This window comes from Pezoporus flaviventris, unplaced genomic scaffold, assembly GCF_033815535.1.
Source record: "Pezoporus flaviventris isolate CSIRO_AGI_PZ_B2104156 unplaced genomic scaffold, CSIRO_AGI_Pfla_v1 ptg000023l, whole genome shotgun sequence".
NCBI classification, from domain to species: Eukaryota; Metazoa; Chordata; class Aves; order Psittaciformes; family Psittacidae; genus Pezoporus; species Pezoporus flaviventris.
The window spans coordinates 16,935,129-16,957,712 of NW_026892571.1; the positions used below are offsets into that span (position 1 = coordinate 16,935,129).

The following is a 22,584-nucleotide window of genomic DNA, read 5'->3' on the forward strand; positions in this document are numbered from 1 at the left end:
ATTTCAGTCTGGGCTTGAAGTGAGATTAGAGAACATTTATTTTGCTCCCAGTATTTTCTGACTGCTCCCAACCTTTCCTTGCACAAGCATCCAAAGGAGGAAATACGAACAAGACGATAAGTAGGAGGGTTTATGTTGAATTAAATTCCACTGGAAAAAAAAATATCAAGCCAACCTCCATAAAATTGATCCACTTAAATTCAGCAAAATAAACAGACAGGGACACGCTTGGCTGCGCATGGAGAAAATTGGGGATTTATAGGTCCACATTTCAAAAGTACTGCAATGAACCTTGTCATCTGCCTTTTAAATCTTAGCTGCCAGCTCACCTCCAACCCACAGGAAACTCTGATTTGAAGCTGCTTGATTTTCGGGGGATTCCTTTTGATCCCATGGCACGAACACATTGACCAAGGTGATGGAGAGCACTCCCTAATCTGGATATTTAAAACCATAGATTCAAACTCTGCTTTCTCCTAAAATCCTACCATTAGCTTGAAATCCAGCACAAATATATATATATTTATGTATATAAATATATATATACACACATCAAAGCAAAGGAAAGCAGGAAGGCTCAGAAACACAGATCTGGAATTCCAATTGCTCTGACCACTCTGCCTGCACCCGCAGGGCTCAAGGAGAGGGCAGAGTGTTCTATTACTCACACAACTTATGCAAGGAGGATGGTTGTACAGGAAACGTCTCAAGGTGAAAACAGCAAGTAGTAATGGCTGGGGAATAAAAGTAAAGCCTGTTCATCATGGGGGGAGAGCTGGGGTGAGCGTGTTTGCTTTAAGCATCGTGGCAAAAATAGGTTTAGAAACTGCCTTAGTGACACAGGCCAGGATAGCGCCTGGGAAATCAATACCAGGACCCAGCACTGTACCCACTGCTCGGTCTTGTTCAGATTTATTGGCTGATAAGTGGATCATGCAAGTAGGTATAAAGCCGAAACAAGATTATGTGTGAATGATAAGGAGGTTACAGCCTATAAGGAAGCACAGCGCAGCCCAGGAAAAGGCTCTGGTGATTAATGGCAGCCACTGCAGTGGTTTACATAGCGCTTGGCAATGGGACAAAATGCAAAAGCTGGATGAGGTTGTGTTAGAGACATGGAAAGAGAGATGTGGGGCCAGTCCCACTCAACCTGAAATAGAGAGAGATAAATTATGCCTGTCAGCACGCACCAGGCCCTAGGGCCAGCACATCTCCCCGTGACCCTCACTAGGTTTTCCCTTTAGCTAGTGCCTGCCCCGCAGCCCTGCAAACATGAGCTGCCTCTGCTGCCTTTCATGGGAGCGGACCCATAGCATGCTTAACTCCTGCATGCCAAGAGGGCCAAAGGGTGTTTAATGGGGGTATTGCATTGATTATGCAAATTTCACCCTGTTCAAATGATTTCAAAGCCTTAAAAATCCACAATGAGGTTTTTAGAACAACCAGTTGTGTGACTTTGTCCCCACAAGGCCATGGTACAGGATCCAGGAGCATTCCCCAGCCCCACATAGGGACATGTCACCTTTGCCTCCCTGTCTCTATGCACCTTGTTTTTCACTGGGAAAGAAACTCAGGCATATTAGAAAGAAACTCTAATATTAAACATATATATGTTTAGATATATATATGCATGTATATTTACATATATGTTTTCATATATATGCTTAATATTAGAGTTTTGTGAGTCTACACCTTGGAAAACAAATATTTACTAGCACAAGGAAGGTTTATGTTAATTCTGAGTAATTATATTGAATTTTATATATATATATGTATATATACATATAATAGTTTACACCCTTTGCTTGAAGTCATTAACCCTCCACCTGCTTCTGGAAGCAAACTGGCACTGCTGATTTACAGATGAGGAGAACAAGATGAGAGGACAGCTCATGACTTCCACACTGAGCTGCTGTGGATGGGAAGCCATCGCCTGGGGCTGTCCCCCAAGCTGGGCATGTCCCGAGGCTCTGTGCTCCCGGCTCAGGGGCCTGGCTCTTGAGCATCGTGCGGGCTGGAAACAGCCCCAGGAGCTTTGGGAACCTGTCAGTGACAAGCAAAGACAGACAAGCACAATGACACCTCCCTGGGAATAGAAGGAGGAAGCTTTTCTGTAGGGCAGGAAAGCATAAATGAATGCTGAAAAGGTCCTTAGGGTTTTATTTAGCCCTTGCAGCCCCCATCTCTCTAACGGAACGCTCCAGGCAGGGCCACAGGCTGAACTTCAGACTCCTGTGGAGGTGAATACCCACAGGCAGAGCACAACATCGATTTCAGACCTTTCCCACCTCCCACATGCCACAGAGAAAATCAGGCCCATCCAGGTGACCAGCGCCATCACTTGCAACCTGTCGGAAACTGTGTTATAAACCCTCTCAAGCCTAGCTGGAAGTAGATATCAAGTTTAAACAGTTATTTTGGGAGAGGAGAGACAGTGCAATCATATAACTTCATTTCCATAAGAGCATGGCTAGAACTGCTCACATTATTGCCTTGGTGCAGGATGCCTTCATCATGCCTCAGATCCCTGCACATTTAATGTGCTCAAAAGGCAAAGTTTATGGAGCTATTAAACATCGCTGACATCTGTCTTACTATATTATAAAGCATTTCTTAATAAATCAAATTCTTCACTATACAACACAAGTCTTAACATGAGAAGCAAACAGCCAAGGAAAGGCATCTGTATGGACTCAGGCTGAATGTATGTCAAACCCACCAGGTCCTGGGCAACAAAAGCCAGAGCTATCAGCAACCTACCCATTGTCATAAAGAATGTTTGGCAGAAATGAATACAGAAAGGGATTTGTCAAGTTAGTTTTCCTTCATGGGTCAAAATCAGGGATGATTTATAACATGCGCCTTGAACAAATAAGGGAAAGACACAAGATTTGGCCACTGACTTTGTTAAATCAGGCCCTGAATAGAACCAGAATGTTCCATAGCGTTGATGGAGCTGTGCTGACTTATATGTCCTGAAGATCTGATACGTGGTTTACTCTGTTGAAGGCATTCCTCAAATGACGTGCTATACTCCATCAATCCCACATCCAGCAAACTCCACCAGCCAAAGCCGAAAGATGCTGTTGAAGCATAAAGACATTAAAACACACACCTCCCCTATCCCGTGTGGGCTCCCTGGGCTGTTATGGAGATAGGAATCCTGTAAATGCTTGAACTATGGCTGTCTACAGACTTCATTTCATATTTAATGTTATGGATTCTGTACAGGTTTAGGCACAGGAAACACCGACTCACTGCAGAAAACATTTGCTCTTTGCCCTTTCAGGCTAAAGCAAAGGGCATTAAGCTAAAGGCTGCTGCAAACCTCTACCAGTTTCTTGGTTTTCCCCACAAGGACAGGGAATCCTTTACATTTGGCCCCAACATTCATCACTGCTGCATTTGCTAGAGAAAGACCATGTGCAAAAACCAGCTGCCTCGCCCTGGCAATTGTCTCCTAGCAGCACAAAACAGAAGATAAAGAATGTCAAAGATCAACTTGTCTTATCATGCCTCAGCTGCAGATGGATTGGTGCAGACAGAGGCACAAATTATACCTTAAAACAACAGGGTTTTGACATCGAGAAAACAACTACAGCACATTTCCAACCTGGTCTCATCAGTCACTGCTGCACCTCCAATTGTAACACCAAAGCAAATTACAGATAAGGCCAGGGATGAAACAAAAGGGCTGGAATGGAAATCCAGATGTTAGTTGTACACAGTGGACAGGTTAATATAAGGGGCTTTAAAAGCGACACTGGTGTGCTATATCCTCAGCTGTCTGCTGCATCCAAAGTTTACACAAGGAATAAAAGAGGAATTCCCAAGAAGCTTATTGTTACCGCAAATACCCTTAAATATAATTAGGGGGGTAAAAGGAAGGGGGGAAGCCATCACTGAGCTTGAATTGGACCATTTTAAGAGCTTCTTCAGGAGAAACAAGGCCACCCTGTCCTACGCTTACTGGTCAAATTAATAATCATGTTCTTTGCTGATATAACCCTCCTGACCACCAGCACGACCAGGGACGCAAGCTCAAGCTGGTGTTGCAGGAAAGTCAAACCTATCCTGGCTTATGTCCTTCTGCAGCCAGCCTTACCCGACACCTTATTCGGGGCCGTTTACGTGCTGAAGAAATCAGCATGTTGGGTCCAACGTGGGTTTGTTTGGGTACAAACATGTCTACAGGCTGTGTGGGCTGCTTCTCATACTTCGGCACTGTATTTTGCTATTCAAGAGCATTAAAGAATCCAATCTCCACTTCCGGAGAGCGTTTCCCAGGCGACTTTCTTCCGCTGCCCTTGCTCCGGTGAGGAACATCAAGAGCCGCTGCAGACCTTTGAAGACCCAGCCAACAATCCCGACGTCTCCTTGGCAAACACAGAGCCTGCGAGGCAATCAGCCCACCTGACAGCTCCAGAGCCAAGGGGTGGGCTTGTGGGGAGCGGGGGCACAGCTGCATGCGCAGCAGAACAGCCTTTCCCAAGCCAGGCACTAAATGCAATTAGAGAGAACAGAATAACCCAAGGATAAGGTATCGAAACGAAACACATTCGAGTGCTGGAAGCCGAGCGTGGAGCAAGGCTGGGGCTGTTTGGAGCTGGCCTCCTTTCTGCTGGCACCCAGGCACGGAGAGCAATGCTGGTGAAAAGCTTTCCATGGTGTTCTCCGTGTTTGTGGGGAGTTTCTGGTTTGGAGCTTTAACTGGCTGTTGGTGAAGTCGGGGTGTTCTTACTGCCGACTGTGTCCTCAAAGTGCTGTATCTATGGGAAACTCACTATGGCAAGGGGAAGAGATGCTGTGTGGCACAGGCAAAGTCATTGCTGGGGGAAAAGAAAAGCCCACCAAAAGGCCAGGAAGGGAAACTACACCTAATCAAGCTGCTGTCAGCAGCAAACACGTGCAAAGCAGCAGGGATACAAATCCTAATGAAGAATTTATGAGAGTGAAGGGGTTAATTAGGGAAGCCATGACAGTAGCACAAAGATAAATCATTCATTTTGGCCTCCGGCAGCACTAGCCCACAGCCAGTCAGTGGTTGAGACTTCAGGCCAGGGGATGTACATCGGGGCAGGGGCAAAACCAGCCTCCAGTGAAAGACTTTTCACATTGATTTCCAGCTGGGCAGAGGTTTGGTGGCTGCAGAAGCAGCCGTGGGAGTGTAGGACATATGCACAGCAATGCCCCAGAGCTATGGAGTGGGCACAGTAATCTGCTTTAAAAGAAAAGGAAACAAACCCACATCTGGCCTCTGGAGAAATGTGGGGACCACAGCTATTGCAGGGGAGGAGACCTCATGGAAAGTACTTCTGAGGACAAGTTGGTTAGGATGCTGTCCTGGGTTCAGCAACTTGCCAAAGCCCACGGCTAATCTGAAGTCACAGAAAGCATTTAAAGGCATGAGGATTGTGACCCCACAACTGTTACAGAAATGCTGACAGGGAAGGATGAAATCTTTCCTCTATCTTGGTTCTGAGCATCTGCAATGCTGTTTGTTAGCAGGCCTGAGGAAGAAGTCATCTAGGAGACGCTGATATCGAGCAGCTGATGTGCCTGGACTCCCAGCTCTGATAACCCAGACCTTGAACACTGCAGGAGGCTGCCCTTTGGCAGATGCTGTGGCTCTGCATGGTTTCTGAAGAGCACCAAGGGAGGAAGCATCCAGTAGCATCCCACTGCTTGTACCTGGAATGGATTGTTTCCTTTTGAACCCCTGCAGGGGACCAGCCTCTATCACGGGTTTCACCTTTGCAGCCACGAGTTGAAGGGAAAATTACCCAATTCACCATATGAAATAACCTGTAAAGCAGCATTTCCTTTGATTTCTCATTTCCTTTTATTTTTCCATTGATCTCATCACATTCGCTCATTGTCTCGTCTTCTAGAGCAGGATAAGAGGTCAGCTAATCTCTTTTCCCTCTGCCCTTCTTAATATCTTCTTGACTGAAATTCACATTAAGTTTTTGGTACCTTCATCTTTGAGAGCATCCCTAAATCCACTACCACTTCTATAAAATTCAGCTGCTTTGACACTTCTTTTTCAAGCCAAATAGGTCTGGAGATCTCTCAGGAATGGGAAGAATACTTGGATAATCCTTAACATGTACCAAAGGTGCTGGCTACTGAGTCTCTCCAGTTTTCCTGGTAACAGAGCAATGCTCTAGCACAGGGGATGAAGGGCAGAAGGGCACTGCACACCCACAAGCCTCCCACCTTCTCCTTCCACAGATGAGCTGCTAACACGAAGCCAGCCCCATCCACAATGGGGATAACCTCGGCACTAATCCTCTCCTGCAGCATAGGGCTCCAGAGCACCACTTCTGCTTCCAAATCGCTTTAGCAACAACTGCCTGCCTTTCACAAACAGCCAACTGCCAGGAGAGGCTGCCAAAGGCCTTTGGAAAGAACCATGAGCCGGACATATTTTTGTCCCTGAGAGTGAAAGCAGCAAAGCCCTGAATTTGGAGGGGGGTTTTGCAGAGAGCAGCGGCAGCATCACCAGTTTGCCAGCCCCTGGTCCTCTTCCAGTCCTGTTGCTGATGTGCAGACCCACGACATTGCCTTGCATGCCAAAACATGGCATTGTTATAGATTTCATCATCCCTGCCTTGTTCTCTAGCTGATTTCACATATAAGCTTAACACCAAAACCAAGTGCTTCTTCACCACATCAGTTCTGCAATGTGCCATCCTTCTGGTTTTGATGAAGGAATAAAAAGCTCAGCTCTACCTATTCGTGGATATAACAGTGCAGTAAAGGACAAGGTGAGCTCTCTGTGCTTCAGCTCTTGGTGCAGGCACCCTCAGCACCAGCCAAGCAGGATGCTGCACAGTGGCTCTTGCTGTATCCCTTCCCAGTCTCACCATGTGGTGATCTGCATGCCTGGCCAAACCACTGTGTTTTAAGGGAACGATGGACTTGGGAGGATTTTCTGGCAAACTGGGCTGTGAGGCATTTGGCCAGGCTTTTGTGCCGCTTACCTACACCATACATGGTGGAGACAGCGGTGGTGTGAAAGAGCCACGTTTGAGCATGGAACCAGGTGGGAAACCTGTGAGAAGTGAGCAAATCCAGCCAGAGCACTGAAGTATTCTCCACCAAGTCCTTGCTGGCTATTCCACTGCTGCGAGAGGAGCACAGCCTGGTTAAATTGGGAAGGGGAACGTTACAGAGCCCTCTGGATGGGTGGAGGTGGAAGATGCAGAGAGAGGAGCATCCGCTTTAGCCAGGCTAGGGCTGTGCCAGCAGGAACATCACTTGGTTTACTCATAGGAATGCTGGCTGGTTGATTTCCATAATGAACTGATTTTCTTAGGAAAACCAGGCATAACTATACCCCCTCCCAAGTGATAGGGTAATTAAACTTCTATCAGAGTAAATAACGTATTTACTACTCAGAAAACCCTCTGCTTGATTGCAGCCTACTAATCTTCCATCAAATAGTCTAAGCCCGCATTAAGTCATTCATTTTACTTATTTTTAAAGACATTACATATGTTTTCTATCTCAAAGGGGAGGTGGAAATCAGCATATGAAAAATTCCCATCATTACCAACACACAGCTCATCAGAAAACAGAAATGGGGAGCTCCCATCCTGCCTGCAGGAGAAAGAGCTTCCTTAAGCTTGCAAGGGCTCTTTGCACATTGCAGCGAGCACTAAGGAGGTGGGAGAAACCCTGCAGAGCCCTGTAGGCACCTATAGATGCTGTGGCTTTGTGCTCAAGGCAAATTCTGTGCCATCACAGTGCCTGGTCCCATGCACCCTCCTCTGATTGCATTGAGGCACTCCTGCACACCTCCTCATCCTGCCATCACAGGGCATGCTGTGAGATCCTCTGTCTCCATAGTTGATCACCCCAAATGATGGGCATTTTTATCTAATGGCTTTAATTCTGGGTTCTGGGGAGTTTTGGTTGCTGTGGTTACTGGACAAGTTTAAACAGCCCACGGTTACCTGGGAGCAAGCTCTAACAGAAACCCCTCTAAGCCTGCAGACACCCTCCACTGAGGGCTGTATTCACCCACACAGAGATTTGGGGTGGATTCTTTGGAAAGGTGAAGCCTCAAGTCCAAGGAAAGAAGCCAGGAGCTACCAGAGACAGAATAACCATCAAACACATCGCAGCAAGGAAGTCACCCCCTTCCTAAGCAATCCCTTGTACATGGGGTGCCCAGGGCAGCTCCCTCCCTGCATGCCACCAGCCCCATCACAGACCAGTATTGCATGGAAATGGCACAGGGTGACCTTGCAAAGGGGTTTGGTGCAGGTTGGGAGCCCATAGAGAGATGTGCATAGCATAGGGGAGATGTGGACAGACCCCTTGCAAGTAGAGGGGTGCAGGCAGCAGGCAGGGAAGGCAGCAGTGAGGTGGATCCAACATCACTGCATGACTCTGCTTCTGTGATTTTGCATGTTCTCCATCATTTTATGCCTTAATATTTGACGCAAGAGCCCTCCTAAAAGACAATAGAAAAGCCACAGACTTCTAGAGCTTTGCAAAAGACCCCAAAGAGATGCAGATGCATCCCAGCCACCACATCACTGGCACAGGGCTGTCACCTCTGCATCAGGCACTGCACCTCCTGCCCAGGAAGACAATTCCTGCCACTGTAATTCATGGTAAACAGCCCCTTACATCACAAAGGGCTCAAAGTATCACTGTCCTCCTCCACACACACACACACAATCTCCATTTCCTTGAGTGAAGGCACATAAAACCAGTGCAATGTGGGTACCAGCAGCAGGACCGTGCTCTCTCCCCAGGGACTCTCATCACTCAGGGACAAGCACTAAAGGTGGAGATGCTAAGGCCCTGAGGCAGATGCTGAAGCACATTCCTGCCATCCCTGGAAGGGTTTGGAATTATGCCCAGCTCTGCCAAGCTGTAAACAGGGGAAGTGTCAGGAATGGGTTTTCTCATGCCTGGATGTGGGTCTTGCTGCCACAACCCTCCATCTCTGTAAGAGCTCACCTGGGACCGGGTTAGAAACTGCAGGTGCTGATCTCATTTGGTCCTATTCTCCTCTAAAATAAAACACCTTAGGGGTCACTTTTCAGTTTCCATGAGCTCCTGAATACGGATGGGTTGGCAGCAGAGCCACTTCTCTGAAAAGCACTAATAGCACACAGAGAGGCTGCCTGTAGTTTATTACATACAGAAACACCCTATTCTGTCCCAAAAGCCCTGGCACCCACAGATTACCCAAAACTACCCACACAAAGAGATGTGATGAGCAAATCAGGACAGCACAATTTGTTTCCAATCCTGGGGCAATAAGGAAAGTTTTCCATCCAATTGCTTTTGGTTTATTCAGCCAGGGTAATGTTCTAACTGCACATCTAGGGAGTAACTCAGCATCCCTTCTTGAGCTTTTAGTTAAAAAGCAATTGGGGAAGGGAGAGCACAATGGCAAGGACAGGGCTGCCACAATCTCCATCCCTGTGCCAAGCAGCTCTCAACCCACCTAACACAGTGGAGGCTTCTCGTAGCTCTGGCCAGCACTATCAGTAATCTGAGTGAGTCACATCAAGCAAATTGCCTTTCTTTCCTTCGCATTATTCCCTCTGGAATACAGCAAGCGTCATAGTGGAGAGAAAAAAAACCCAACTCATTGGGTGATTAAGCACAAAATAAATACCTACAACCATTCTCAGATGCCTATTGAGACAATGGTATGAAGTGTAAACTGTACTTGTACATGAAAACCAATGGTAAGTTGTAGCACGCAAGGAAATGAGTCAGTAGGAAATGAAACACAACTTGCTACTTTCTCAATGTAAAAAGCCACAGGCAGGATTAATCCTTTTGTGCATATCTAAAGGTGATTCTCGGATCACCTACACAAAGAGCTGGAGCTCTGTTTTGCCATGTTATTGCCGCCCTTTTTAATGATTCATGACAAAGAGCTTCAAAGGGCTCCAAACCACAACAGCAGTCCCAGATCTGACCTACTCATCCTCATCTCGGCAAAAGAAAATCCTTCTTGGTGAATAATTTAGGCCTATGAAGAAAGCTGCCTTAAAGCTATTCCCAGGAGAAGGAGCAGAGTCTAGAATTTAATCTCATCATGGAAATAAAAAGAAGCTATCAAAAGCAAGCAGTGACTGTAATAACAATATGAGCCTTATTTTGCAGGATTCATCTGTTGTGAAACCCCACGGAAGGGAACACAGCTGTTTTCCCTGAAATATATTTTGTGTTTCCAGAGACCAAAGATGAAATCCAAAGCTTTGACTTTCAACTTACGATAGACAAACCCATGCAAAGGTGACACAACTACTGTGCAGGGCTATTGAGGAAAGGAAAAGGCCGCTTCGAGCTAAAGGTGAAAACAGGGGTTTGAGCACAGCCTGCAGCACATCCTCTGCTGAGTAAGGACAGCACCATGGGAGTAGACTTGTGACACCCACCCGCAATCTGAGGCAATTTTCCCCTCACTCCAAGCTTGGAATAGAGTTTTATATATGCCCTGTTGCAAGGGCTGAGGGTCTACGCACTACAGGAGGCTCACAGCATCCCTCCCATGTAACACATTGCAACTGGTGCTGAACACTGTATGGTCACAGCACCGAAAAGGCATCCAGGAAAAAAGCAGCTACCTACACCATGCATTGCATCTGTGCACCTCCACCTTAATGCTGAATTTCTTAGGGAGCATTTCGGTCTAATTCCTCTCCCAAATTCCTGACGTGATACGCAGGGATTATGGCACGTCACACGTCACTTCAGATGCTTAATCTTCTCCTTGATGGGCTGATTGAGGTATACATTAAATTCAGATGAGCCATTCACATCATTTGCCTCCGCAGGAATAAGTAGCTTCAGTTTCAAGGCCGTTTTACAAAGATTTCTCACGATGACTGGCATCTTCACCTTCCCTGTACGAAACACTTTGACATTTGAAGGACAGTCAATCCAAACCATAGCTCACCCCGCACTCGAAATAACCTGCATAACTGAAGGCAGCAGTACTGAAATACTTCCAATAATGGTGACAACTGGAATAGTATATCTTCTTATCCCTAGGATGCAGAGGAATACCTAAGGGATTCTCTGTGTGCTGCCTTAGGATGTCGTGAACACACCCACAGAAGGAGGAAAAGCCTCACCTAAGGACAGGTCAGGGCATGGACCCCATCCAATTCTTGTTTTGGCATAGACGTAAAAGTCCTTTCCCTGAAAGGCCCATCGGCTCATCTGGAGCCCTCCCTTTTCCACACTGACACTACCTATTTTGGGGGTGAGCTGCTCTGTTCCAATATTCCTGCTTGGAGTATTTGGGGGTTGTCTCCATGTCTTAAAGCGCAAGTTTTTTGCTCCAGCTCAGCTACACACTGTGCTCAGCTTGGAATATTTCTGCTTCCAGGTGGCAAAAACTGGTGAAGATTTCACTTCAAAGGGTAACCCCATTGCTAAACCTCTTCTTTCTTATTTCAGGAGGAGGAAAGCACTCATCCCCATCCTCTGTGCTGCAAACCATCCTCCTGGGGCTGGCAAATCACCCCTGGTCCCACCACATCCGACCCTCAGACGCCAAGCCAGGCTTCAGCCTTAGCTTGTCAAGGAGCTTTATGCTGGGGCAGAGAGCTGAAAAGAATGGTTAATGAGGTGAACCGACAGCCCTAGCACCAGGGACAATGGCCCCCTAATGAGCTTGACAAAGCGGGTGCTGCATGCACGCACAGGTATGGTTCCATTCCCCTGAGGACAGGCGCAGCTCTCTGAGCACATCCCATCTGCAGAGCCGAGGATAACAGCTAGACCTCGGTGAGAGCCCTGCTCTGAAACGCTCCTTTTGTGCAGGGCAAAACCCGAGCCCCGGTTAATTCCTGTGTGGTAGGTAGCTTTGTGAGGGCTGAAATAGATGCTTCCACCAGCACTGCCCTCCCCAGCCCCATGAATCATCACCTGCTTGCCAAAACACGCTTGCTGAGGCTGAGCAGACCTGCTGTAGGCACTGCAGGCACATGAAGCGCCAGCATATGCCACCCAGCTCAGCACGTGCTTACACAAATAAGATATATCTGGGTTATCAAGGTTTGCTTTCAGAGCAGACTGTGGTGAATTCCAGATGCGTTCCCTTTCTCCTTGCTAAAACTTATCCCTCTTCCATCACTGTCATTTTGAGGTACAGCAGGCATCACATGCAGCCGTACAAGGCCACCAAAACCTGTCACACCAGGCAAGAGACACCTTTAAGCGCTCAGAAATCATTACCATCAAAGCCAACGCTTGGCATGAAGACACCGAAATGCTCAGGCACAGAGTGAGCAGTTCCTGTATTCACACACGCCCCAAATAGGGTCGTTTCCGCGTGTAAACCGCAATTAAAGCAGCCCTTTCCTTATTCACTAGCTAATAAGCGTGGCTCTTTCGACATGAGCAAAGGGCATACAAGAAGAGGGGATTTGCTTTTGGAAAGCTTGGGAATCTCCTGCCATTTTTCTCCAGCCTGGACGTGAGTTTCCTGGTTTGAGGGACGTTCAAATCGGCGTCAGCTAAAGCTGCACCCGAAGTTTTATTCGCAGAGGAGGGGGGGAAATGCATTTGCCTTCCCACAGCTCCCCCTGGGACTGTTCCTGCCCACACAGCAGGGGAGGCTGCAAGGAGGGAATGTCCCCAAGGTGCAGCAGTCCCGGATGGGATGCGGATCAGTTTAAGCCAACTCTCCCAAGTGCCCAGCAGGCACCCTCGGCACCCAAAATCACCCTTTTATACTTTCCTGCAGAGTGGTTTTCCCTTGGAATTAGATAATGGTGATTTATTTCCAAGGTCTGAGCTGAGATCTGCCGTACTTCAGCTCCCTGCTTTTATCACCAAACTGTTCATCGAGTCCTCTCGGACTTCAAAACATCCCTACCAGGATGCAATAAAAGCCTCAGGAGCTGTGCAGCACAAACACCCAAACCACAGTAAAAACTAACACACCATCCTCCCCAACCCATTGCACCGGCCACACAAGCCTGCTTAAAATCAGGTCTTTCACCCCAAAAGATCCCTGCCACATCAGCCACCCCCCCCCCCTTATCCTCAGCCCTGCTCCCCCATCCCATGCAGGGCAGCAGAGGCAGGCAGGCTGTTCCCGGCGTGTCAGCACGTCTCGCATGAACAAGGCAGCTGCCTGTGCACAACGTGCAGGCTGTGTGTGGTAGGGCTGTACTCGCAGCCTGCCAACACCCGGGCCGGGAACGCAGCGGGGATGGCCGCTGCCAATGGGAGCAGGCAGGAACGAAGCCATGTGGGAAGCTTAAAATGCAAGCGGAGCTTGGGAGTGCATGGAGCGTCCTTCCCGAGCGCTGCCTGCACTGGCAGGATGGCGGGGGTCGGGTAGGTTTGAGAAGGTAGATGGGTGCGCAAGTAGGGAGCGTGGCAGCGGTGTACTGGAAAGGGGCCGAGATGAACCGGGGGTCAGCAGAGGGGTTCGTCCACCATGTGCTCTGAATACAGCACTAGGAAGGAGACTGGAGCCCTCACTCTGATCTTCACCCACTTCCAGTGACACAGGTGAAAATTTGGAATCTGGGTATTAAAGATGCTATTTTAGCTGTTCCCGAAATCAGAAACAGGCTCTGCAAGGGAGATGGAACATACATTTACACCCATGAAGTTCCCGTGTGTTGCCACCCTTTTCTTCATGGAGCAGAACGTTGTTGGGAGTGCTCATTGAAACAACCCTAAACTGATCTTATTTCCCAAAATATCCCGCATCCTAAACCCACTTAACAATGTTCTTAGCAATATCTTTTCCCCCCATTTAACTCACTGAGCTTTGTTTTAGGTTTAGAAACCCGTTACAGATAAAACAACTCATTGGTATTAATAAACTCATATCGAAGTCAATAGGTAACACCGCTTCCCAGATGAGATTTCCCCCAATCCCATTTCCGAGGAGCACGGGCTTCTTCCCCACCCTACCAGCTCCGTTCATACAAGCACCCCCCCCGCAAACCTCCTCCCGCTGAGGAACGCCCCAGCTGGGCAGGGGCAGCGGCAGCCGCCCCATCGCTGCGCTCCCACCCCCGGGATGCTCGGGGAGGGGGGCTCCCCCCGAGGGGCAGGAGCGGCAGCGGGTGCCGGTCCCGTCCCCCCCTCCCCGCCGGGGCTGAGGAAGCGGAGGGAGCCGTGGAGTTGCTCTGCATATTAATGAGCCGGGAGCAAGGGCAGCGGGAGCCGTCTTAAAAGAGGACAAGGGGAGGCAAGCGGCAGAGCGCAGGCAGCGCGCAAGCAGAGCGCAGGCAGCGCGCAAAGCGCCAGGGCAGCGCCAGCACCGCCGGGAGCCGCTCTCTGCCGTCCCCTCCCTGGTGAATTCCAGCCCCAGGGACGGAGGAATCGGGAGGACGAACGCGGAGCCACCGAACGCAGGAGAACCCCCGGCGTCTCTTTAGGTACCTGCTGCCGCACCATGAAGCTCCTGACAGCAGCGCTGCTTCTGCTGTTCATCGCGATGTGCTTGGCCAGCGCAGAAGGTAAATCGGTTTATTCTCCTTTCTCCCGTGTAAACCTCTTTTCTCGTAATTGGTATTTGTATCTTGAGAGCCTTGGGTTGGATTAAGCTGTGCCCCGCAGGTTGGGAAGGAGTGATGCACTGAATCTGTGCGTAGGGTAACCGAGAGGTTTTTAAAGGTGGAAGGAGAGAGAAAATAAATCCACCAAAGTTGTGCCTCCAGTGCGAGGCCAACAGCTCTGCTCGCGGTGTCATGCCACAATCCTTGTTATTTAGGAACATAGCTCAAATGCTTCCTTTGAAACAGAGGGTGCTTTCCACAGGGTAAAGAGAGCAGAGCTGGATTTGATGTGGTAGCACGAATTGCACTGAGTGCCAGGCTGTATTTTCTGCTGTGCACAAAGATGATGGTTAAAAAAACCCTCAGCTTTTGTCTGGCTGTGAAAACATCGCAGCACCCGCGTGAAGAGAAATGACTGAAAGTCCCACAAAGTCCTGGAGAGATGCGAGTGAATGAGAAAGTAGCTCAGACGTGCATTTCGCTCTGCTTAAAGAGCGTTCTGACTCTTTCATTTCCTTTTGTTACATACAATTACATTAAATCTCAGCAGGTGCACTTTAGAACCTCTCATATTTACGAAGCCACAGAACATAAATGGTATTTCCCAGGGAGTCACTACCTTTTCCTGGTACATTACACTTTTTATGCTCAACAGCATTGCAAAACCCAGCTTTTCCCACCAGGGCACGAAAGCCCAAAGAGAAGTTTGGATGAGCGCAGGGAAGGGACGCTTGGTATGCAGGAGGCTTTGCAAGCACATGAGAAAATGCTTTCTCTTGTAGGCGTGAAGTGCAAATGCTCAAGGAAAGGTCCTAAAATAAGATTCTCTAATGTAAGGAAGCTGGAAATAAAACCGAGGTACCCGTTCTGCGTGGAAGAGATGATTATGTAAGTTTTCCTTCATTTACTGCTTTCTCTTTCCCTGGCGGCTGAATTGCTTTACCTTATACTGCATGTTCCTTCTTTGTTCTTCTTTTTCCTCATGCCCTGGCATGCCAATTTCTAGGAATAGTCATTTGCTGACTCAGATGCAATAAATTATGCAATTCTGACCAAAAATTCCCCGCTATCATTTGACACAACATTCTTTTGGCTCAAAGGAGTATTTATGGAACAGAAGCAATAAAAGGATAATCCTTAGTGCAGCTGAAGGTAGGGATAAAGTCCTACTCCACACTGCCTGGTGTAAACCCCAGAACTATTTATTCAGGTTTTTCTGGGCATGCACAGTAAGAGCAGGAGCAGAGTTTGATCCATGGTGGTTTCTGCAAGGAAGAAGTTACCCCAAGCAGAGGTAGATTTTTGCCTGTGCCGTACCAAAGCCACCCCTTGCATTCAACGGGATTACCAAGCATAAAAGAAAACACTTTTCTCCCCACCTCACCATAAGCTGTGACCATTGCTGCCTTGAGATCCAAAAAGTGATGTAGTGACCAGCTGAACCAAGGCAGGCACAGGGATGTCTGACATCTGATGGCTGGCTCAAAGGAAAGGTTTCTAGAGTTCAAATAGGGGTGGCTTGTGGACTTTTTCTGTCCAGTTTTGGATGCATCTTAAGATTTTCCCAGCAAAGCACCATCCAACTGGCACATGGGGCTGGATATAAGGACCAGAAGGTCAGATTCTGAGCAGACTGCACGGGGCCCCTCTGCCCCCTAAAAGGGGGGAAAAAGGTCCCAACAGCAGCCACATCCCCAGAGCACCAAGGACTGATTTACTGCAGTTGTTTGTGCTACCCCCACTGAATATTTGCCATTCGCTTAACCTTAGAAAGATGCTTTAACAGCAGGATCCGAGTCCTGTCCTGCCATGCACCACCTCTGTAATGCCCTCAGGGCTGAATCCTGCCTAGATGACTGGTACAAACAAGGAGATACCACAGGAGCCTGATCCTGCCTGTGCAGAAATGCCTCACCAGGCTCAGCAGAGGGTGTATGGAGGAGGAGCGGAGAGCCAAGCTTCCTTATGCTTCCTCCACCTTTACACCAGCATCTCTGTAAGCAGTGCTCAGCTCAGGGGGAGCCACCTCTTTAAAGCCCAAATAAGCTGCTGGTGACCTAAACGGAAACGCTTGCAGAACGTCGCTGCCTAAATCAGTTCCTCTCAGCTTTACTTTGACCTTTTAACAGCAAAACTGTGGTGTAGACGAGCAGTAACACTCCACATCCCACTCTATGGATATGCCCGAAAGCAGCTGGTGGCTTCGGGGTATAAAATAAACCTGATAAATACAACATTTCACTTCCAACGTGAAAGTCGGGAAAGCCGGAACGCCGTGCAGAGCGGTTGCTTTCCCAGCTGGATAGTTATGCAGATCCCGAGCAATGCTATTCAAGCCTGGAGGGTTGCCCTGGGGTTTCGCTGCAGGGACAGAGCTGTCCCATCACTGCTGCTGCTTGCGGGGCAGGGAGGGTGAACCCACTGCTGTCACTGCCCTTACAGCTCCCCTAATGCAGTCTGAAGTCAGCATTGAAAACAAACGGAAATTAATATTCCAAGAACAAATTGATCCAGGAATGTCGGGACAAGGCGCAGAGGAGCGAAATTCCTGCAACTGGGTTTTTGTTGCTGCAGTGACCATCTAAAATGAGTTCTTGAAGCTGGGTCCCCTCCTGCCCTTCTCAAAAGCTCTCATATCTTTGCATAGAGCAGAAACATGACATAAACTATGTTTGGCAAAGTAGTAGGTATGGGGACACAGTTTAAGAAGCCTGCAGATGAAATACATGGGGGCATGAGGTGCTGGAGGTCATAGACTGATCCAGGGTGCTTGTCACAGCTTGAGACATGGCTGTACTCAGGAGGATTCAGTCCCTTCTCCCTCCTTCTCAACCTCTTCTTGCAGCCCATTGAGGCAACTCCTCACTCAGGGCATCAGCTCCCACAGCTGCTTAGGCATGTTCCCTTACATGTGCTGGACTAGCATCCCCAGGAGCAGGGCCAGGTCAGCTTAGGATACCCAAAAATGCCACCATCCATCCACAGCATCAGGGACTGTGCAGAAACCACACAGGAACCACAGAAGACCGTGAGGCTGCCTTGGTAATGTTTTCTTTGCTGTCCAGCCACCAGCATCAAGGCTGAAAACCTACATGTGATGTCAAAGCAACACGTTTCAGCCTGAGAAATGACCCAGTTCATCTGAGAAACAAACCATGCATCTTCTCCTCAAACTGCAGGTTCTAGTAAACCCAAAATTGTCCTTCAACTGCTTGCAGCACCAGTGCAGAGCTCGCTGCTTTTCAGAGGTGCTCCTGCTCCTCTCCTCCTGCAAATCAGCTTGTCCATCCCTTGGAAATACCCTCTGTGATCCAGACAATAAGCCCCAGGCAAGGTCTGGCATCAGACGGAGCAGCCAAGAAAGTGGCTGCTAGATGGAGAAACTGCACAAACCTCAAGCCCATTAAAACTTGCATGCCACAGATTCCACTCCCGCTCAAAGCTACAGGAAAACTCCTCTTCTTACATATGTACTGATCTCCAGAAGCCGAGAACACCCTGAGAACAGAGGCAGTCCACAGATCTTAGCAGTAATCCTTCCCTTTCCAGCATATGCAGCCACAGAAGTTCTTGGAAGTCTCCCACTGCTTTCCTATGCATTGGAGAAAGGGCCACATCCTCCCCAAGAAACAACCTGAAAATCACATCTTATCTTTTTGTGACTTCAGCTGACACCTGGTAGAGGTGGAGCAGAAAGGTGAGCAGGGAAGAAGGTTAACTGAATGGAATGAGCTCTCTGAACACCCTGTATAACCTCGAAACGGTGGTGAGACCTTTACATAAGCTTATGCAGGCAACAAAGCAAGCTAGTCTGGGGCACATAGGCAGCCTGCTACATGCAAGTATTTAAATAATGTGGACTTAAAGGAATAAGAAGTCCTTAAAGGAAAATGAAGAGGGTGTGATCTTTCCTCTTGATGCAGGATTGTCGAGCTTAAAGGAACCATATCCTCATGCAAAGAACATGCAGTTGTCTGAATGAGCCCTAATGAAATCGGCTATTAAATTCAAAAGATAATATCTAACAGGCAGAGCAAACCAATTGATTAAAAACAGTGCATAAGTCTTCATCTGGTACACCCAAGTATAACGGTGGACAATACTGCACTGCTGTGATGGCAGCTGAAGATCTGCTCTGGTGTTATTACAATGAACTCAAGTATCTGCTATAAAACACAGAGCATGAAAACCCTTCCACTGCCCACCTGGGTGAGAGTGCCCTGACCAACCTGGGCATTTACCTGGAGTGGGAGAAGAGGGCCAGCATTCCCATGTTCTTCCCTGTGAGGGTGGTGGGATACTGGCACAGGGTGCCCAGAGAAGCTGTGGCTGCCCCATCCCTGGCAGTGCTCAAGGCCAGGTTGGACACAGGGGCTTGGAGCAAGCTGCTCTAGTGGAAGGTGTCCCTGCCCGTGGCAGGGGGTGGAGCTGGAGAAGCTTTAAGGTCCCTTCAACCCAAAGCATTCCATGAGCTATGACCCCAGTAACCTGTGCTGTCTTACATTGCAGCGTGACTCTGTGGACACGGGTGAGAGGTGAGCAGCAGCACTGCTTAAACCCCAAACGCCAGAACACAGTGAGACTGCTCAAGTGGTACAGAGTATGGAAAGAGAAAGGCAGGTAAGTACCCATTTCCTGAATGGGTGAGGGGAAAATCTTGGGAACAACTCGGGCAATCAGCAGCATTCAGAGAGAGAGAGGCCAGGAAAATGCACACACTGCAAATGCTCCATCCAGCACAAAGGATGCATTTCCTTACCAAAAAATCACAGTTAGAAATTAACATTCTTGACGGTACTTCTTTCCTGCCACATGCAGCCTCACTTCTATTTTAGGATTAGGCTGTTCCAACTATTAAAAGTAATTATTTTCTGTTAAACTATTCCTCAGCAGCTATTCTCAGTTATTTACATACGCATCTCCCTTCTACGGGTAAAAAGCCAAGATGAAAAGCTAAATTACTTTCATATGGGCACAAGGAAAGCAGTCAGCAGAGCTGAGAAGACAGTTCCCTGTCTCACACTTCAATCACACCACCTCAAAATCTTCAATATCCCATGATGCAGATATTTGCCAAGTTTAACTGGTGCATCATTCCCAGAAAAACAGTAACTCGCTAGTACAAATCTCTGCCACCTTCCCCCTTGCAAGAAGGATTTGGTTTTCATTGCAAGGCATCCATCATAGACAGAAGAAAAAGCAAGAATTCCTGATAGTTGATGGCCAGTGGCAAGGTCCCCATCTGCAATACAGGGGAGCTGCCCAAATCCTACCACCACTGCAGCTGTGGCCATAAAGAGCAGTCCAGCCCCTCCAAACCCTGATCCTCCTCACCTGATGGGGAATTTGCTCCCCAAAACTGAGCTCAAATGGGGCCAGCAAGCCCCATGTCTCAGCAGGCCCAAGGGTGGCAGTGACTCCAGCAGAGCCATGTAGTGTTTGGTGGCTGGGATGATACCACAGTGGGTGCTGAGCCCCCAGCCAGTTTCCCTGACTCCCTGCGGCTGCTTCCCAAGCAGAGCACAGGGAGCAGCCCTGGCTATTGCACAACCACATATTTACACTCTTCCCTTGGTGCTGGTTTGTTTTTCTCACAAGGCTGTCGCTCAGATGACGCGGGATGCTCAGCCCCAGGCTCGTGCATGCAGCAAACGCACAGGGCTCCCCGAGCAGACCAAGGGGAGGGATGCCCTGTGCGAGGCTGAGGACCAGGGCTCCTGTCTGCAGACAACGGCGCTGCCCATGCTCTCTTCCACAGCCCAAAATAAGGGTCAGCTCAAGGCTTCCTGGGCAAGCAGTGCAGCCAAACTGCAGCTGAAGCAGCACCAAGTGAATATTTCAGACAGAAAGAACCAGAGTTAAATCAAGTCCTCACAATAAATAAGCAATATTTCAGTGTCTGCAATGGCAATCCCACCACACTGCTCCTCAGAAAAAGCCAGGGCTCAGCCATGCAGACTTCATTCTCTTCCACAGAACAGCACCTACCAAGGTTTTTCACATGCCGTGCTTTCACCCAAGGAGCCTGCATAGGTAGGGTTTACCAGCAGATAAGCCTATCAAGTGGTCCTCTCAGGAGACCATAAGTTAGAAAAACAACATTGAGTCCAATATTATTCCAAACATAAGAGATATTGTGAATTTATTATTTACATACAACTCACCATAAATGTCAATGTATTTATAGGAGACTGAGATTTGCAGCATCCTCCCAAATGCTTCATGGATAGCAATCACTGCTGGAGTCAATAACTCACTTTCCAATCTACTTCAGCAAAGGCTTAAAGTCTGGGGTTCTGCTGTTTGTGGCTTTTTCATTATTATTATCAATGAGTTGGAAGGGATTTGTTTTATTCTTATTTAAAACACCTGGTTCTTGGCTTTCCCTCTGTTTAGGGTTTATGAAGAATAAGAGGAAGCAGCATGAGGAACAGAGCAGACTCCCTTGGCTGGCATAGGACTGGGCTCTGCAGAAGGCGACTTCTCTCTCACAGACATAAGACACAAATTCTATATTATTATAAAGCACTTTTTACCAAGGGTCAGTTTTTACATTTTATAGCCACGTGCAAAAGGCTCCCAGATTCCACACGCATCTCTCGCGCTTCGGGCTTCCTACCCATCCGCTCTGTACCGACACTGGGGAAACCTCATGCTTTTCATTTGAAAGAGGTTGGGTTTGGGGTTGTTGGTTTTTTTATTGTTATTCATTCATACTTCACTATGATTGCAATCGAGCTTTATAAGCTCATTAGACAAACAGTAACATTTGTAAAGGTGTTCTACAGCCATGTCCCTCACCCTTTCGCAGTGGGAAAGCTTCGGTGCTGGGTTCTTTGTCATGTTTGCAGCCTCCAATTTAGCCAGGCAAAGCAGGGACCAAAGATGAGTTTGCTGGGGAAGATGCCACTGGAATGCCACAGCTGTAACAGCAGAAGTGAGGTCCCTCAGCCCATCGTCAATGACTGTGAACATCACCGTGCACCTCTCCAATGGACTCGAGGTCTTGCTGCAAGGTGAAGCATACCAGATCTCCCATCTAACGTTCCATGCAGTTCTAGTTCATTTTTGTTACTAAGAAAATGTTTATTTGGGGGTTTTTGTTTCCACCTGAAGCTCTTACAGGGGGTTTGTGGCTTCAGTACCAAGACATTTTAAGCTTCAAGACTATTGTGTATGATTTCCTAGATTTGTAGCAATGAAAAAAAGCCTTTAAAAGGTACCTTTTTATGAACAATATGATAGGGCCAACATATAAATACCTATCTATGTTTTAGTCACAACATATTCATTATTTTGAATGTAATACTTCAACATTAAGCAGTGCATTCCTCTTTTTAATATAACAAAACTACCTTCCCACTTGTAAATATACTCTAGGAAGTCTCCCTATATTATCTCGCTGTATAATGTACTGTACTGCTAAATTATCCTATGCTATTTAAATGGTTGAAATATTTAGAAGGTTGCATGCAGATTTCATATTTCTTTCTAAGACAAATGGAAAAAAAAGGAAATAAAAAATATATTTAAAACCAGCTGACAGTTTCTCTGGAATTTCCTGGAGCCATCAGGGAGCTTCAGCCACTTCCAATCACTTTTCATCGGATGAATTGGTTTGGGGGGAAAAAAACACCGAGTCAGAGAAGCTGATTCAGAAATACAACTTCTTGGTGACATGGACATTAGAAAATGTTATTCTGAACTAATTTGCTTCCCTTTCTCATTTCGGAATTTGAATTGCACCCAGACACTGAGGAATCTTGTTACATAAAGAAGGACTATGCCACTGGTCTGGTGTTATATTAAATACATGTAAATCAACCACTCCAGGTCCGTATAAACACAAGTAAAATGCAGTGATTTAGACAAGATCTCACTCAGATGAGGGAAGGCTGCCCAGTGAAAAACCACACAACCAAAGGCCTTCAAGCCACCCTCTCCTTCTGTGCAGTTTTTGCCATCCCCCAAAGGTAGGGACTTTACACCCAACAAGGCTCCTAAACCCCTTCCCAGCTAAAAAGGAAAGGAAGAGATAGGAAGGACAAAGCCAGCAAGAGTTTAAATGCAT

At 47.7% G+C, this 22,584-nt stretch overlaps 1 protein-coding gene and 1 long non-coding RNA gene across 2 annotated transcripts in view; one reads left to right on the top strand and one right to left on the bottom strand.

Annotated features, from left to right (window-relative positions):
* Nucleotides 1-22,584, bottom strand: part of LOC133271320 (uncharacterized) — a 49,533-nt gene that overhangs the window by 21,304 nt on the left and 5,645 nt on the right. The gene's annotated exons all lie outside the window — the stretch shown is intronic.
* Nucleotides 13,960-22,051, top strand: CXCL14 (C-X-C motif chemokine ligand 14). The gene is made up of 4 exons (XM_061457041.1): nucleotides 13,960-14,474; nucleotides 15,296-15,401; nucleotides 19,023-19,133; nucleotides 20,910-22,051. Exons 1-4 carry the CDS (start codon nucleotides 14,411-14,413, stop codon nucleotides 20,923-20,925), a joined length of 297 nt encoding a protein of 98 aa, XP_061313025.1. The 5' UTR covers nucleotides 13,960-14,410; the 3' UTR covers nucleotides 20,926-22,051.